Genomic DNA, 19,891 nt, shown 5'->3' with positions numbered 1-19,891 from the left:
CGCAGCGGAGAAAGCAAGGATAGAGGCCTTTGAAATGTGGTGCTACAGAAGAATGATGAAAATCAAATGGATCGACCGAGTTAGTAACGAGGAAGTCCTAAGAAGGGTAGGAGAGAAGAGAATCCTCATGAAAACCTTAATAAGAAGACGGAACAACCTTATAGGCCACATCTTGAGACATGATGGCCTGATGAAGACAATTGTCGAAGGACAAGTGGAAGGCAAGAATGGAACAGGAAGACCTCGAACTAAATATATGGAACAAGTAAAGAGAGATGTGAAAGAGAAGAAATACGTAGGTCTGAAAAGATTAGCTGATGGGAGAACTGAGTGGAGAGCTGCGTCAAACCAATCCTAGGATTGTTGACCAGTGATGATGATGATGATGGGAGTAAATAAAATAAAACAAAACAAAATAAAAATTCGATTTCACTAAAATTTATTTCTGAAATCTTTGCGACAGCGAGGCAGCCCTAAGGTTTTTCGGGGGGGAGGGGTGAGGATAGAGGGCACGGGACTTCCTGAAAACCAACCGAAATGCGATAGGCGGAGCCTAGACTCCGGGAAATTCAGTCGCTTTCACACCTCCGTGATGTACGTTTCGTGAGTAAGATAGCTACATTGTCAAGTGGAAAGAGAGTTTTTGAGACAGTCTTTCCTTTCCATGCACTGAAAAAGTCCTTTGAGCAAATATGGCAGCTCCGCCTCTCTCTCACTTCCTATACAACACCCCTACTTTTGTAGGTCCCTCCTCCTGCCGCGACGACGCGGACCCTCGAAGCATTCCGAGCTTTCATGACTGGGCCAGTCGCAAAGATATTTGGAAATGATCACAGCGGCATAAATTATGTCGCAAGTTGCCCATTCCCATTAAAGGAAGGTATGGTATGGTTTTAATAGGAGGCGACCGAGAGCTCAGGCTATTTGCTCCATCGAGAATGGCAGGGGAGAGAGGATGGAGACAGGGGCGGATCCAGGATTTTTTTCTGGGCGGGCACAAGGGTCTGACAGGTATTCTCATATATATATATATATATATATATATATATATTTGAGATTAAAAACAACATACAACAATTACTATAGATAATAGTTTCTTTATTTTGATATGAAAGTTGTTAAAATGAAATTAAATGACTGAGGCTTTGTAATGCACAAAATAAAACGAACGTAATGATAACCGTATTAAAAATCTTGTCTATTTTTCAAGCGTCTGGGGGGGGGGGGGGAGTCACGGCCCCCCTCTAAATCCGCCTATGGATGGAGAGAAACCTGGAATCGGCATTAGCCTGCTCTAAACGAAAGGCGCCAAAGGGACCACGGCATAACGTCCATCCGACACACGGACGGTGCCCTTGAAGTTCCCTCCACAAACCACTCCAGCAGGTATAGGTAATATAAAATAGACATTGATAACTTAAGCATATTTTATTATTTAATTAATCAAAATTGACTGGTAACCATGAACCTTAGTCACCATAAATAAGCATTGCAAAAATATATATAAAATTCTATAGAATGAGACAATGGTCTCTTCTTTTTTTGTTAATTTACAGGTGAATGTTCCTTTTTCATTATATTACCATAATAGAAAACATTGATGTAACCCTTTAACATGCCTATGTATCAAAATTATATGCTCAATTTCATTTTAAGCCCTGATAATGGTTTGTTAATAAACGGAAACGTCGGCAAAATTTACATTTCAATTTAAATACCTACACTCCAAGATTCAAATTTTATATTAATTATTGAGCTCAGGAAAAGGAAATAATTTTTTTCCAAATCTCTCGTTAGGAACTCTATTAGCATCGTGCACACTCTTTAAAAAATTGGATGCAGAGAGTAAATCATTAAATAAAATACTTTTATAATGTGAATACATCCATAAAAGTCTAAAGGGATACCTTAGTAAACTCTATCATCGTCTGATCGCGGTATTCATCGGAAATTCTCGCCTTGCCCGGGAGTCTCGACCGGTGTCGAGAAATCTCAAAGGGGCAAGGCTTTTCGATTCTCGTATATAAATATACTTATTTTCTTGCTTGATAAATTTCAAAACAGGACATTATTAACAGTAAACTCACTTGTTTTGTTGGCATCCGGCCAAAAGCCAGGAGCACAGGCTTCACAGGTGATTTCATCGTAGAGTATCTCGTGTTTATCACATGGGACGCACACCCAGCAGCAACGTTGTTCTTGTCCACCACTTTGGAAGTTCTAAATAATAATGAATTTCCAGGTGTAAACATTAATTGACAGAAAAATTAACCAAATTTTGAATAAAAATTTATGCTGATAGCTTATTTAGCTTTGATGTCGAACTGTAAATGACAAATAATTTTTCACTGATTATGTAATTAAGTTTTAAAATATTGCTTACAAAGATTTTCCAATAATCATGGTCATAGTTGAATCCGAATCTTTTAAATTGAAATAAACAAATTTCTCTCTGGAAAAAAAGAATTATGGCCACCGTAATTTCAAAAGCCAATTTTCAAATGCAAAATTTTTAAATTCTCAAATATTTAGTACGCATACTGTTTTAAAGGTAGAAAAAAGGCTATTAAAATATGATGCATAGACAATAATTGAAGGTGCCTTCCTTGCATAACAACTTCATAACATCAGTTATACCTTGAAATATCCCGGCTGGCATGGCTTGGAGCAAACGGAGTTAACGATAGGCGGCAATCTTGGCTCAAACTTGACCGTTTCCCACAAATTTAGCGACCCATTGATCCAGTCTCCAACGTGGATGTAGTCATAGGAACCATTGGGAAGTTGTTGGAAGTTCATGATGTTGTACCTAAAACACACGATAGAAAACCTCAAAATTTACATTGTCAACAAGGGTGTATCCGATAAGAATTTACCAAACGCGGAACTAGGTTATTTATATAGGAGAAAAAAATCATAAGTGAGGCATTAACTAAATTATTTCCCGTTTCTGAACTGCAAGCGCTTCGATCATTTTAAGGAGAAAGATTTTTAAGGTCAAAAAAGTTTTGTCGAATAGTAAAAGAAAACAAATTGAGCATAGGACGATAGATTGGACTCAAGTATAGTAAAATAATTTTAACGATGAGATAAAAAATTATTTACTCGTTATACTGAATTAATTTACGCGTATACACTAGGTGTTAAGTGAAATTAATTGTGTAGGTAGATGCTAAACTAAAAAGTTTTCGGTTTCGCCGTGAGGTCACCATGATCTGAAAATCTGAGACGAAAAGTTATTATATCTTTTCCATCCGTAATAGGCATCTCAAGAACTACAAATTTGAGTAATAATTGATTGCTTCCACTAGAACAAAACACATATCGTGAAAGAGAGGGAAAAGGTAGCTCTAGTAATACGAAGGAGCACACACCAACCTTCCTGGCGGGTCCCCTCTCCGGTCAAATTCCACGCTCTCTGATAAGTCACCCTCCCAGTACTCGAATGTCACGTTCATCAAGTAGTTCTGAAAGAAAGAGTCAATATTAAGCGACATTGAACATAAAACCATGTGGTATTTTCATGTCTATAAGTTTGGTTCGGCGATGAAATTTTACACCTACAGCTTTTTCCAATGAAAACAAACAAAAAGCCAACTACCATCATGAACCACTTGCAATTGCATTTCAGCAAGAAGAAATTAATAACCAAAATTTAAATGCACAGAGAGAAGCTACAGCAGTTATTTTAGAAATGTATACGCCAAACATACCTCCTGTAAATATTGCACATAAATTTTGAGATTAAATCAGTTTTATAGCATTCAATTTACACTAACTAGACATTCTTGCAAAGTACTTAATAGAACAAATGCTACTCTAAGATCTTAGAAGGCCTGTAATCTTCCACGAAAATACGAAACAATCTTTAAATGAAGGATTCAATAGCACGCGAACGCTTCGACCATTACCATTATTTATATATTTTAATAAATACACCGTACACATGCAATTATAATAAAATATTTGTCGTTAAGAACGCTGACTATCAAATAATATTTATCTATTTATGATTGACAAGGGTGCTTCGAAAATACGAGACCAAGAAAGCATTATTTATCGAAAAATACGATATATCACTCGAACCGCTCAAAGACGTTCCCTCTAGAATGCAATCAAATAATCATAATTTTGATAAAAGAATCTCCCTTGTGAAAATCGTACCGGCTGACCTTCCAAATATAAAAAGTTAAAAAGGCTGATGGATAATTAACTCGTTAATATAAAAAAAATCATGTATAAAAAGATGAGATGAAGTTTCATCCGCCTGTGAAAATTGCGAATACCGCTGGTGGAGTACCTTTAAAGTCACACTCGTTATTCAACCAACTTGGAAGATAGGCTTCAAAACATAGATTCTGAAAATATGAAAGAAAAATGTAAGGTAAATAATAAAAGAAGAAACTTTGTCAAAGAAGTATTAGAGAATGACAATTACCACGAGACACAATTACGACTGATGTAACCGATACAAAGAAGCTTAAAGGATCTTTTTTACATTAAGTATCGCTTATTTGAAACTGAATTTTCAAGATATATAGCAGAAGAATATTTCAGCATATGACGGTAATCTAAATACGAAAATGTTACCTCAGTAATTTTCGGGAGTTGAAATTATTATATACGAGATAAATGTAAATGTTGACTAGAGATTTATGAAAATGCTCTGAAAATTTCTAGACGACGGCGCGGCGTTAGGCCTACCATACACGTTCCGTCCCGGCCTCAGGGCCGGGCCTTGAGGCCGGAACTGCGCAGTTTGGCCGGAGCCAAGGTTTAAAAAACACCCAGAAATAATTTGTTCTCTGGTTATAATCAGGTACATTGGAAACGGTTACCCAGGATGGGTCCGCAAAGGCATAAAAGAAATCTTCGCAAACCTTAGAACTCTACAAAAACTTGTTCTCCAGAGTATATAAGAGTGCGCTTGAGCGTGACTTCTCTAATTTATTATTAGCGTTTTTACTTCAATAGTGTGATTACTGGGGTCAGAGAAATCTTCTCAAACCGGAGTGCGTACATACCTGAAGGCCGGGAACCAAGTCCGAGACTTTTACACCCAAGCGTTCCAGGAGGAGAAGGAATGAGGAAAGAAAAAGGATAGGAGACGCCACTGCGATGAGAGCCCGACGACGCCTCCAGGGAAGGGATAGGAGAGGAAAGTGCGGGATAGGGACAAACCCGCGCTGCCATGGAGACAACGGGTGTCTTACTGTCCCTACAGAGAGGAAAGATTTCCCTGTGAGGAAGAGAAATCCTACGATTTTCCTACGAGAATCACTTAAGGAGAGTTCCTTCGGGAAACGATGCAAATGCCATTTCCATGAACATTGCAATACATCAATTTGTGAATTTTCTACAGCCGTATAGCAGTCGAATAAAGGATTTTACCGAGACCGCCCTCTTTGAGTGTAGTCACCGTCATGAGAGAAATCTTCGTAAATCTTAGACCTCTGCAAAAACTTGTTCTTCAGAGTATATCCGCAATGAGTGCGCTTGAGCGTATTTGTGATTTTTATAATTTGTTTTTGGCGTTTTTACTGCACGAGTATGATACCTAGGGTCAGAGAAATCTTATCAAATCGGGGTGCGTGAATATCTGAGACCTACGTATAAATGTGCTCCCTAAGCCAAATATCCTAGGGGAGTGAAGGAGCGAGGGCGATTTATTGAATTCTTGAGTCGATTTCCTTTTCCATAACCTTTTACCCTACAAAATGTTACTCACTTCTTTATCATTTCAATTCCAATCTTTTTCTATACCTATTTCCCATCTTTGTATCATTAGGAGTATGATTCTTGGAAATTCTTTTATTCGATTGCAATGTATACTCAATTAGATGTTTCAAGATGCCAGAAACAATAACTTGCAAAATAAACATCACATATCATGCCGGGGACGGATTTTCATTTGCTTACCTGGCAGACCTAACCAGATAATTAGTCCAGTAAGTTACATTTCCAAAGCAACTGGTCTCGAAATTATGAGAAATCTCGCAAATTATGGATAAAGAAATGTTAATAAAAAAAAATGTTGTTGTATAGAAAGCAAAGTAGGCAGAATGGGTGGTTAAGTAATGGGTAAATATAAAATGATGATGCGTAAAAACATGAGATGAACTTTCATCCGCCTTCGAAAATTTAGAATATGGCAATAAGCGTACCTTTGAAATCACATGTAATATTCAACTACTTAACTGACTTCGAAGGTAGACTTCAAAACATAGATTCTGATAACTTGAAAGAGATATGAAAGGTGACATAAAGGAGAAATTTTATCAAAGAAGTATAAGAGGAATAAAATTACCGCGTGACACAATTCCGACTGGTATATGGGCAGGTTAACTTAAGAGGGACCTAGAAAACATCCGTTGTAGTTTCACGATTCACAAATTAACAAGCTATCCAGAGAAAATAAAATGAATCTCATTCATACGGAGAAACATACTTCTGAAAGCTCACAGCCATTAAGCAATCCTATTACAAACAAGTAGCGTTACTTTGTTTATTCCCCATCAATGAGAAGCTAGCGTGCATTTTATGATACCTAACATAGAAGTTAATTCATCTTTGCTCAATTACATTAGCTCTATTTAGCGGAAGAAGCGATGCAATTGATCAAGCAAGACATAGAAAAAAATAGTTCGATTCTACTGGCGGACGAACACCACTAATTTAATTACCTGGGCAGCCAAAGGAAATGGTGATTATGGAAATTACTTAAATCAATCATCAAGGCCATTCATGATTTTGGATCGGGTGATGCACGGTCGCCTACATTCACGGCGATCCGTGCGTTTCGTGGGGTAGCGAGGTACTCCGTTATAGAGCGCCGATCAAATGATTAATGCTCCCATAAACAAGTCTTGGAGTGACTGCTTTCGTCTCCATGGTGATTCGTCATACAAATTGTAACTTCCCCGCCCACTGAAAGGCATATTATAATATCGGCATTGGGAGCGTGACTTCCCACAGAACGATACGCAAGTCAAATGAATTTTTTATCCATTACTTGAATAGTGAAAACTTGTGGTAGGCACATACTATTTTATCTGATACCAAAGAGGGAAAAATAACCGAAAAAAGTGCTTGCTGCCATTTTATGTCCAAGACGAAATTAGTTTCATGTTTCATAGCCAGAGTCGGATTTTGATGAGAGGGCCTTTCAACTCGCATTTTTAAGTTTGTAAATTACATTAGAAATACATCATAAATCATAATAATCACATAAAATACATCATTTTAATGTTTGGTTATTAGTCATGCGTTCATAATTCTCCTTGTTTTCGGTTCAGTGTTATTGTGTTCACTATTATTAGATCACTATAATTTTAAATTTTCTAACAATTTGAATGTGCACGTCTCTCATGATCTTGAGGCTATAGGCTGAAGCCTAGTTAGTCCATTGTAAAATACGTGAATAAAAATGTTTATTTTAAGAACCTTCGGACTTGATGTCCTTCGGACACTAGGTTCAATATATGCAACAATTATGACATTAATGCACTCTACCACTAAAAAAATTACATAGTTACATTTTCAAACACTACAGAAGACCATTATAGAGACAATGAGTGATGCATATGAGATAATGAGTGAAAAATGAGCCATGCAAGTGTAAATTATATTTAGCTGCCTTCGCTGTAAAGATAAAAAATTCAAACTTATCACGTTTCAAATTGAACAAATCTGTCTGAAGCACGTAGCCATTTTCGTTTTACTAACCGTCACAAGACGGAGAGATTTATTTATTACAATCTTTTATCAATAATGTAGCAGTTTGTAAAAAAATAGCACCGTTCTAACCGCAAAGAACGTCACACGAGTTTCTCGAGGCTGATATTCACTAGGGGCCTTATTTCTCCCAACTGCCAGACCTACGCCAAATCCACTGTGGGTAACCACCTTGGACCACTTCCAATTGCATTATCCAAACGCAAGCAGTTTCATTGAGAAAATCATTTCCAAGTCCGGTTGGTCATTTACGCCGTCGGTACCTACCATTCATAATGTCTTGTGCCATTGGTGGACATTCAAGGGTATTTGAATTCCTTCCAACCAGGGAAAATCAGATATAATATAATATATATGTCATCTTCTAAATTGATTCTTGGCCCAGATTGGAGATTTATCGGAAAGATAGAATCTAGATTCATTCGATTTAGATTAAATTGAAGAAGTTTTTCATGATATTCAAGGAAGTCAGATGTAAATATATGACTGAACTGTTTCATATTACCTATAGAATATCGTCAGGATAACATGGTTTATTTTCAGTACACGGCTGATGTTAACTCGAGAATAAAACCTGGTATAACTCACTTGGGAGACACATACGTTTGAAATGAGTACATATTATCAATGCTTAAACTTTACACAAAATCCGAAATAAAACTGTACAAACCGTTAGAGGGGAAAATAATTACGCTTCCATCTTTACATAAAGTCACCATTGAAATAATTTCCCATATCAATGTTTAATCGGTGGTACGGTATTTCTTGATTTGTTTTAATAATAGAGGAGTTAGCTGAAAAAAAATGCGCTATTACTGTACATCAGACATAACAATCGGCATATTAGAGATTAGAACTTTTTTTGCTGAAAAAAGGTAATACCAGGTCACTATAATGCACCAATCTTTCTTACATAAGAGTACGCCAATGATATCATTTAATTTTTACAATTTTTGATTTTTTTTAAAAACTTGTGACAATGCGCAGCGTTTCTACAATTCCAGAATAAAGCCAGAATGGAGAAAATCATAATGGAGATTGTAAAGTCACTGTTGAAATTGCAAAGGATAAGCAATTTAGATTCCAACTCGATCGCCAACAAAATTCTATCTCAGCAGTAGCCGTTTTGATCCCAAGGGCACAAGAAAATTTCTATGGGACGTGCGATGAATGAAATGTCAGCTTGGCAGTGCTCATGGTGAATGACCGCATTACAATGACCTTATAAGTCATCGTGCTTCAAGGGTACGAGAAACATGATTCAATGATCGCCTAGAGAATGGACGTGTTCCCGGGTAATTACGCGGAGATGAGAATCTGCGTGGCACGCTATCATTGCACGGTGAATACTTCCTACCTCATTACTCGGCCGGTGTAATCAATCCGTTGAAACGTTTTCTGACCCCAAAAACTGCAAAATTGGGCGATCATCATGGTTTTCGTCCCCAAACGTAGCATACGGGTTGTCAGTTCCAAGAAATCAGGGCGTGGGCGTAATCAGGCGAGCATGCAGTTAGTGCTGAGTAGTTGTTTTTCAGCGTCGTTTACGTCACCTTCTGCAGGGTGTACGAACATTAATGCGGGCCAACGCCCAGCTCTCGAGCTCAGCATAATCTAATTCAAGCGATTTTCTGCCCAGAAGATCACAATCACGGACGACTTTTACTGATATGAAAAGCATTACTTTCTTCATTCATCCTGGTGTTTTGATTATAATCAAAGAATGATTAATTGATACGTCCCATAATCTAACTCACGTTTTCTCATTGCATTGAATTTTACTAGTTATATTCACATGTAAATAGTTTTTCAAACAATACGTTCGCGAAAAATCAAGAATTCTAAGTGGAATTAGATGGTGTTTATTAGCCATTGAATTTAGGTTTTTTTTAGAGGATTAAACATTTTAGAATTTTAGGAATAGATGAAAAATTAATCTTCATTGATACAATGTGGTGGGTGCGTGAATGTCATGCCATCAATTAAAATGTAATTAACTATAGTTCATGGTATTTCGTTGTTTCATTTTGTTATTATATTAAGTATAAATTCAGTGATTAAGTGTTGGGTATTTATTAGAGCATGCGTCCAGCGTATTTCGTTGCACCTGAAGCAAATAATTTAGAGACTCTGTGAGGCTCATCGAAATTTTTTGCACCTTTATAATTTATATTTCTAAATAATTTTTTTCTTCTGCGAGTCACAGAGTAGGTGTACCCCGTTTACTTGGCTGATATTTGTTAATTAGTAGTATTATCTTATTCCACTTTTACAAAGTTACATTGGCATTCAAAAAATAAATCCCTTGAAATGTCCCACGAATTCCCAATTTGGGCTTCTTTTTTGCACCTTAATAATTTATATTTCTTAATAATTTTTTTCTTCTGCGAGTCACAGAGTAGATGTACCCCGTTTACTTGGCTGATATTTGTTAATTAGTAGTATTATCTTATTCCACTTTTACAAAGTTACATTGGCATTCAAAAAATAAATCCCTCGAAGTGTCCCACGAATTCCCAATTTGTGCTTCTTTTATAAATGAAGCAAACTTAGTAATTCGAGTTTTGTTATGATTCTACCGAGGAAGTCACCACACTAACTTTTGTCAGACTTCAAGGGATATTTTTGTAAAATAAACTGAACGCGGCAAGAAACAGCTGCTAGAGATTTTAGCACCATTTCTGCTCTCAAGTATTTGATGTTTGGTGTAAAATACACATCGGTAATAAACTTGAAATAACATTCACAACGTAAATGGAGAAATAAACTAAACCGTGTAAATCTTTTATAGATTCTTCCGCTGGAAAAAAATAAGTAGAATTACGTTTTATAGTATTTCTTCCAGGCCAGCGAGCAGAAAACGGTAATATAGGCAATTAAGGTAAGTCTCCAACTATACCCATTGTGTAGCCAGAAGTAATTCCTCTGCGAACTTTAGTGTTTACTTAAACATAAATACATACATCCGTTCACGAGGGAACATCAGCAGGATTCATTTGATTCTTTTTCCTGGAACATGAGAGAACCGAAATAAAAAATGATGCTAAGGTTGTATAATTCTATTAGTTATTTGAACTCCATGTTTATACATCCATATTTTACGTGAAAAATAAAATTACCCGTAATTGTATCAGAGGAGCGACAGTTAAGTAACAGGCTCGCATTACGGCACCAACAGCAATCTTTTGGAGTACCTATATGGACCGTATTTTTAAGTTTGTAAGCCCCTTAATGACGTAAATTTGGATGGTTTCACGAAATATATTTTAAAATAAATGAACCTAATTGTTACAGTATTAAAAGCTCTGAATCTGCATTCTCATCATAAAATTTTTTTATACTATCGATTCCGCCAAAATTTGTAATTAGTATTCTTAAGGAATCCTTTTTTCAAAATTTATGGAAGAGCTGAACTAAAGATATGGTTTGAAATACGACTGTAAAGTCTTGTTGCAGAAGTTGGCTCATGCGAGAGCGGTTGATTTAAATAAAAATGTTGATATGCAAGGATGAGATAAAATGAAATCAATTATCAATGTAAATATTTTCACGAGAAATTTGAGCATAATAAGCATTCGTTTTATTTCAGATTGCGATCAATTTAATCTCGTATTACATATAAAAACCCATGTCACTATAATTACCTAAGAAAGCTATTTGATTAAGCTATATACAGTTGTATAGAAAGTAACTTAAAAATTTTAATAAGAATTATTAGTCCACAACCGTTTCCCCTATTAACTTATTCTTTGACGATAGAAAAAAAGCCATGGAAAATGAAAATAGTAAGTTCAAACTAAATATTTTAGTTATTGACTGACACTTAAAGCCTTCACATGAATAAATAATTCAATATATAAATACATACATGATGCATTAAAATACATATATAATGTACATACTTTCGCGGGCGACATAACTTAATTGTGACGAGAACCTCGAATTTCCCACTCCTGCTCCACCTTACAACATGGCAATTTCCTCAGTGTGGATGAGCGCGTATGATGAGTAATATGCGGAGATGCTGGAGAGAGATTTAAAAGGGACGAAATTGGTTTCCCCTGGGGGATGTGAAGAAACGCCGAGTAAATCCTCTTTGGCTCAAAATTAAACCGTCACGCATAGCGCAGGGCTACGAGGAAATTGAGAATGAAAATTGTTTAATGAAGAAGACGGGACAAAAAACAATACGCGAGGAAGATGATTTAGGCCGGGAAACAAAACTCGTGCGTTCCTCAAGCTCATGGAATACGACCGCGATCCGGAAGGTTTACCATGCGCGTTATCCATTGCCTTTCGCGCAGCATCGGGTGACCGTTGGATATTTTACGGGGGTTGACAAGGAACAAACCGACCAGTTGATCGAATTAGGGTCGAGTTTCAGTTGGACAATGACGTGAGGATACAGTGAAGGAATGTAAGGATTTCGAATAGCTGTTTGGTAATTGTTGTGAGAGTATTTCCGCGTAGATAAATAATAATGAAGGAGTAACGCTCGATAATTTTGACTGAAAACTATTACACTATCAGTAATAAAACGAATGAGATGAAATATGAAAGCTACAGGCTACTTTTTCATTTAAGCAAGACAACTATACTAATGCCATTTAGCAACCGACTGCGTTATCCCAGTGTTTCTCCAAGGAAATTACGATAAACGGACGCCATTTTCTAAAATACATTTTTTAAGACAATATATGTTACTTAGCATTGCAAAAATATAATTTAATACAATTTGCCAAGTGCCTAGCCTAAAATAAAGTTTCACAAAATTAATAATAGAATGAAATTACGATCGTAAATTAATTAAGTAGTAAGCAAGTTAATACCTCATATATCGTTGGTAAATACTGACATAATATATCGAAGAGATAATGGATCTTAAGTGGGAAAAGGTGACGGCGTATCAAAAATTTAGGGTTGAGTAAGGGAAGAGGATCTTTAAAGGACGTGAAACAGATTTTATTTGTCAACATATGACAGTATGATAATTTTACCCCAGTAATTTAGTAGAGTTGAAATTCTTGTATTCAAGATAAAGGTAAAAAAGTTGACCAAGGTTTATTCAAAATGACATGAAAATTTCAAGACGATGGCGTAAGGTTTAAACAACAAAGTGGAATAATGAGGAATTTGAGCATAACGATAATACAGAAGAGGGCTAATGCTATTTCCCAACCCCAACCCCCCTCTGGCGAGAGTTGAAGCCGCTGTTTTTGGGTCGTTCTTCACTTGATGACAACATTTTACCTTTTTGTCTAGAACAAAATTGTGCGTGAAATATGATCATATACGGTGCCATAACCGATATGTACAAATACACTGTATTTCTATTCTTATGGAAGTGTTTGTGTATTAATTATTTTTTCTCAAAAAGCATAAAATTTAATAGTACTACATATTCCATGGGCGCTTAGAATGCAAAATACTTATAAACCTGGCAGTTAAAGTCCAAAAAAAGTGAAAAGTTTGTTATAACCTCTCTAAAAGAATGTTGCATGGCGTCGAATACGCGTTAAAACTGCTCCATAAACGTCCCTTAAGTTGTGCAGCTAATGTTTGGGTAAGCGCTTAATTTAAATGTTTTGCTAATTATAACTTGGTAATATTTTCTGCATTAATTGTCACGCGTTTATTTCTTCAATATCGGCCGCATGTGCGGAAGACAAAAATCACTTTTGGCATCTCTCGTCGCCTCTGCACATCCTTTCAATGCGCTCTTACCCTTCCATTCATCCCTGTCCAAATGACGTCGCTTATCCCATTTTCGTTCGTCATATCTAGTTTGGCCCTTTTCTTCTTCCCGCCCTCAATACCTTTAGCCGCGGACGAAAATTGGGAGAGAATGAAGTTCCGCGCGAGGGGAAGTGAGAAATGATTACGCGAGAGTGCGAGAGGCAAGGCAAATTAAGTTCACCGCGCCAGGGTCGAATGGAATTCTCACTCAGCACCAGGAAACTGATGTTTCAGGGGGAAACACTGGTGTACCCGTTAGAGCTGCAAGGTAAACAACCATGGATGAGACCGCTGCATTTGCGCGTGGAATCATCATAAACTATTAGGCTCAGAGAGAAGAATCTCACCCTATGATATATTTTCTATCTTCAGTCCTTCTTAGATACTATTTAGAACCAAATTAAGACGTAATATAGTCACTTTAGTTCGCAAGAAATGATTATAACCAAGGATTAGGACTTTCAGAGGGAAGAATCTCATTTTATGATAATGTTTTTGATTGAAATTGAAAAAATTGAATGTAGAAAGAGTTTTCATTAGGAATAAACTTTACAGATAATGGAGCCCATAGGTCATAAAGTGGTTTTATCTTCGGCTAGTGGTCACTAGTGGTGCTAATGTTTGTAGCAGCAATTACTCCTTATATATGAGTACCGCAATCGATTAATCCATATTTGCTGCGTAACAAATTACAATAATTCACCCATTAATTCGGTATATTAAGCGTTTGGATATTAAATTACACTCCTTTAATCATCAACTAACACCTTTTTCCAAATTTTACCCGCATTGCTAACGTATTTAAGTGATCAACCACAATTTTTAACAATTTAATCCCATAAAAAGCACCGCGAGCTTTTTTTTAAATCTTTCACAAAAACAAATAATATTTTGCTGCGCCAAACCGAAGCATTTTATTAAATTCATCAGGAGAAAAAACGCGTTAAATGAAAATGCAGCAATCAACATGTCAATGTTCACTTAGAGGGGGACAAATATAAAATATTTTGGGGTCAAAGGCGGTTCGAATAATACCTGTTTTGCTGAGACAACATCTGCTATTACTAAATACAGGTTCTGCCATGAGATAAATAACATACGTCAAATAACATGAACACCACCATCATAACTCGATGAGTCCTGTCTTGTTGGTACTGAGGAGCAAATGCAGTCATCAAAATACGAAAAAAATAACCCACTTTGGCATTATCGATCACAAAGACAATTGTTTACAAGAAAATAAGACAGAAGACAATGAAACAGCAGTATGAGAAAAAAAACCGTCTGGAAAGCTGGACTTCGTACACCTATGGAAAATGAGCTATTGAAAATGCTGATCATGCTGTTATGGAAGAAGGATGATAGAGATGAAATGGACGGACAAAATAAAAAAAATAATGTGCAAGCATGAAGATAAGGAAAGATAAAAGCCACAATAGGCTACCATATACCTAAGAGGAGAATCGCAAGTTGCTTCAGTGATGATACAGAAAATATATGGCAAACGTAGCGGAGCAATAAATCAAGGAAAGTCATTCCAGAAAGATCGAGTTGCAACAACCTTCTGAGGGAATTTCTTGAAGGATATAGAAAAAAACATCCATAGAAAAGTAAGTGCATAGGCTTTGGAGGTAAAATGGTGGGTGATACGGAAAATCGATGCTAGATGTAAGATTTAAACACAGCACAGAGACGGCGCATATTAGTAGCTTAGTTGGTTCTGATTGCAAAGGAAAAGAGAGCGTGACATTCCAAAGTGTGATTGTCACGCATGGTAAGCATGAAAAACAAGACAGACCAGGATCTCCTTTGTGTAGAACCTAGTAGAGACTTCTTGGATACTCTAGTGCTTGCATCGCAAAACGTACCGTATTTTCTCTTGTACCTCGCGTACCTATTTTTCTATTTTAGTGGCGTCATAAACGAGATGTTCGTCATACAGGAAAGTGAAAGATAACAGGAAGAAGGGTTGGAGGACGGCTTCCCCGAATTTTGGGGAACAATTGAAAATGTTGTTATTTTCTAAGGTTATTTCATCGATGGCCGGTGGTATTTTTTGTTTTTTATTTGTTTTGTAAAAGATTTTGTTTTTTGGAGCACATTTATTTACCAGGCGTTGTCCAATACGTATAGCGATAAGTTGAGTTCGGAGTAATACAATTTATTTCCTCTACAGTTCCATATTTAATTACCAAAACCCAAGGTGTGTGCGATACACTAGATTATACGTTATTCAAGTCAGCCAGCATTCAACCAGTTCGTTTCATCGCAAACACTTGCACCGGAAACGGTCAACCACGAAGTGAAAATATAGCCTAAAGTGAAAGGGGGAACACGACGGAGCTGGAGATGAGATTCAAGCGAAATATCAACGTTTGGGAAAATGAGGGCGCCAGGCACATAGACCTACGCCTGACTCGACTCGGCGCGGCGGCACGTTGAAAGACACATGCGGTCGAAACCAGCGAGTCTCCCTTCACGATTTCCCGCGGTTGATACGCTGCACTTCATCCACGGTGGACCCCGGCTGGCAGAGATGTCCACAGAGATGACCGCTAACCCTATCTCGCTATTGCAACGCTTCTCGAACAGGTAAGCACGCCGAGAGTGGATTGGTTTCCTCTCTATGAGCTTGGAGAGTGGGGAAAATGCAAGATACCTCTCATTCATCACTCGAGAGGAAAAAATGAAGTAAACATCAGACCCATCCAAAGGGGTCCTTTTGATCCCTGCGACTGTGTATTTTTGGTTGGTGCTCATGAAGCGTTATTCATCGCAATATCTTCGGTGAATGACGTTCGTTTTTTAATGACGTTCGTTGCTGCAAAACAATTTCAAAAGCTAAAATCAAATTGGAAAATTAGAAGGAAACTATGAATATCATACCGTCTTAAAATATCCTTTTCCTAGACCATGTAATTACAAGAGCAAAATTAGTTTGATATAAATATACAAGACTAAAATGATACGACGAGTTCTTAAGTACTACTTACTGAACAATTATTACGAGACTTAGAAAACGAAAATCTTGATATCTTTCATGAGGAAAGTAGCTGGCAGCAGAATTTGATTTGAGTATAAAACGATTAAAATGTAATGTCAGATAATTTTCACCTGATCCGTAAAGAACTAATACACTTTTAGGTGGCCTAATTAATTTACTCAACTATATGTAAATACACACCAATAATCTATGCACTAAGAATATGAACAGAGACAAACTAAGTACGTACGAATTTGAATTTATCTAATGATTCATGATGAGTGACTTAAAAAATTAATTTCAAGATATGTATTTCCAAACGGGGTTATAATACCCTTAAAAAGGATTTTTTCTGCAAATATTGTGTATTTACCTCAAACGTCTACCAATTCGCGTAAGAGAATACTGATAATAACCTGTATAAATCCATGAAAGCAACCAACAGGGTTAAAAATCGATGGTTTTGTGTGGGTTGAACATGGGTACGCGTGACTTTTAGAGACGCTATTAAAAAATGGAGGAAAAAAATTCAAATATTTGATACGCATGGAAGGCATTTTAAAATTTCATGCTGACAGTGAGTTTAAAAAAATTAAGTTTGTCTACTGACTGAGATGCTGTAATGTTTATAGGTGTTCGAAATGAGTCTCAACGGAGTTTTCCAGCCATTCAACGCCGTGTACAAACTAAAAATACTTGGACTTCTTCTTTTAACGAAAATATTTTCGGACTCCCACAAAATTGCACTAATTTATCTTTCATTAAACTTTTAATAGATATTAATGATCTCAAACGGAAAGAAAATGAAAATTTGAGGAACTGAAGGAAATATTTACTCTTTTGTGTTGAGAGCTCAGATAAATAATAACTACCACGGTGCCACTAAATGAAAGGCTCGTGCTTAATTTGTTAAAGAGACAGTAATTTAAGAAGATATAACAGTTTATTGCGGTATGATTAGTTTTTTATTTTGTAAAACTAAAATAAATACGCTTCACCCTCATATATTGCCATGTCTCTCAAGATTCCATTCCCTCATGACGAGAGTTTCTCTCTGATTTTTGTCAGCCCGTTACAATACCATGTTTGGCTCTGAGCCAAGAACCAAAGCTCAAGAAAGTCGATACGCTGACATATAGTCAATGTATATATCCCTAAGAATGAAATTAACTCCAACCATTTGACATGGGCTAAGCCCTAAAAACGACATGAAGCACTAAGAGATCGCCAAAAACCACCAAATGCTTCAAAGACCTAATTAAGACCGTCGTTCAATTTATGATCAAAATAAAAAGAGAATGATGTCCTCATTGTCTTCGCTTAAAGACGAAGGTGGTTTTTGTTGTCGCTCCAAGATATATCCCAATTATATACTTACTCAACTGCCACGCATATGGCAATCACCAAAGCGTTCAGTTACATTTAAATAGTCTATTCCTAAATTAGTCGGTACAATTTTCACTTTAAAAAATCTATGTTGAGGAAAAAATAGTTCTCGAAGAAAATATCCAAAAGCTATTTGTAAATACCACTTTAGAGGAAACACACAAAATATGAAGGACAAAAAAACAATGAAAAAATATTTCCTCAGAAAATAAAGAAAATAAAAAAACACGTTTTACGACAATTAGGAAACCGATGAAATATTTGAATTTTTATAGATATTTTTAAAGTACCTATCATGTCATACTTACGAATTATATGCACTAATATAGGTTTTATGTAACGGGCATAAAATAAATTATAATAATAAAAAACGATCCATTACGCGAGCAATTTACGTAAAAATTTAGGGTCTCATAAGTTTGTAAAAGAGAAAAACAAGCGGAATTCCTCAGTCCTTACCTAATCAACGACAGCCTAATTATGAAAATATGTCGAAATTATATATTTTAAAATTAAAAATAACATATGAACCCAATAAGCTGCACACTGACTCGCTTGAAACTACCTAAATTAAGAAATAATAAGACACAAACCTTTGTAATTTATATCAAAAGAAAACGGAAAAAACCCGAAGGTATTTCATCAAACAATACGAATCACTGTGCGGACATAGACGTTTTGAAAGTTAGATTTTGGAGCGAAACATCCAACCTTACATTCATCAACCCCGCCGAGACATCCCCTCCAATCGATCACGTAAATACTTGAATAAATACGTAACGACGGTGACGGATGTCGCGGAGAAATGAAAAACGGCGACGTTATTTCGCGAAAAGTAATTCGTCTCCGGCGACCAACCTATTCCAGTTATAAATGCCTAACTGAAAAATGTTTAAAACAATAAAAAAATATGGGGCACACCCGGATTCGTAGATATATTCACCCAAAAAAAAGTAAAAATTATAACAGGCAAACGAAATTAATTCAATCTGGGTACCCGCAAGGCCTGTGTTCCAGCATGAACAAAATGGAAGGCAGTCGGAACAGAAATATGTGACACGAAGAGATACGGCCGGAGCAGACGGTTTGGGATGGGAGTCGCGTATATCGCGAAATACAGGCATTGATGAAAGAGTTATTCCATCCTCGGTTGCAGAGGAAGAAGCAGCACGGAAAATGACAAGCCAATCCTCACAGTGAAGCCTCGGATTTAGCTGATTTTCAATCTCTCTGAATTGAAAAGAAATTGTCTGGTATTACGGTAAAAGTCAATGTTTAATATGAAATTCATATTTTCATTTCGAATCAATCAAAGAATAGGTATGACTTCCTGAAAAATATATTCAATTTGTGGAAGAAAATCTGCATCCAAAATTCGTCTTCTGTGCCTGTATTTTTCATACTCAATGATAAAATTAAGGCAATTTCAGGCCATAAGGACTTTGCAACCCAAAGGCAAGCCAAGCTCTTTTCTTCAGTGAAAGCTTGTCTAAAACTCAGCGTCATTTGGTTTAAATATATATTCAGTAGGATTACGGAAGAGAATTATTTTTACGTAAATTTGGCAATTCATTATACAATTAATAATTTACATAGCATACATTTGGTGCATATAAAACTTATATTAAATAAGACTGTCATAGACATTCTCATTAAGGACAAAGGTCCAAGGTAAGGCAAGAATAACTCTTCTAAAATTGAAAGCTTTGAATTGGCGTACTTTACCTTAGTTTCTAGATAGTTTAAAATTGTAGCCAGATTGGTAAAGACGGAGAGATACAGAAAATGTGTATGAATGGGATATTTTGCATTCGTTCTTTCCCGGGGGAAAGGATTTTTTTAGGAAAACCTTCTCTTCCTGTCTTCTACATGCTATTTTTTTACGTATCATTCACCCTAGTATAATTTTATTTTTATGCCCTTTAAAATTTATGTGTTTACAACCTAAGCACCACAAAAAATTTCCCGCATCCATTGATTATAATACGCAGCGTTCACATTGAAATACTCAATTATCCTGATATCAAATTTAAAAAATTATGAATGAATAGG

At 36.3% G+C, this 19,891-nt stretch overlaps 1 protein-coding gene across 1 annotated transcript in view; it reads right to left on the bottom strand.

Annotated features, from left to right (window-relative positions):
• Positions 1-19,891, bottom strand: part of LOC124165654 (metabotropic glutamate receptor 1-like) — a 396,224-nt gene that overhangs the window by 22,746 nt on the left and 353,587 nt on the right. The window contains exons 7-9 of the mRNA XM_046543129.1: positions 3,379-3,467; positions 2,638-2,809; positions 2,088-2,220 (exon numbers count right to left, since the gene is read on the bottom strand). Coding sequence (XP_046399085.1) covers positions 2,088-2,220; positions 2,638-2,809; positions 3,379-3,467 — 394 coding nt within the window. The remainder of the gene's footprint in view (positions 1-2,087; positions 2,221-2,637; positions 2,810-3,378; positions 3,468-19,891) is intronic.

This window comes from Ischnura elegans, chromosome 9, assembly GCF_921293095.1.
Source record: "Ischnura elegans chromosome 9, ioIscEleg1.1, whole genome shotgun sequence".
Classification (NCBI taxonomy): domain Eukaryota; kingdom Metazoa; phylum Arthropoda; class Insecta; order Odonata; family Coenagrionidae; genus Ischnura; species Ischnura elegans.
Note: the sequence above shows the minus strand (reverse complement) of the source record. Positions and strands in the feature narration are given on the sequence as shown.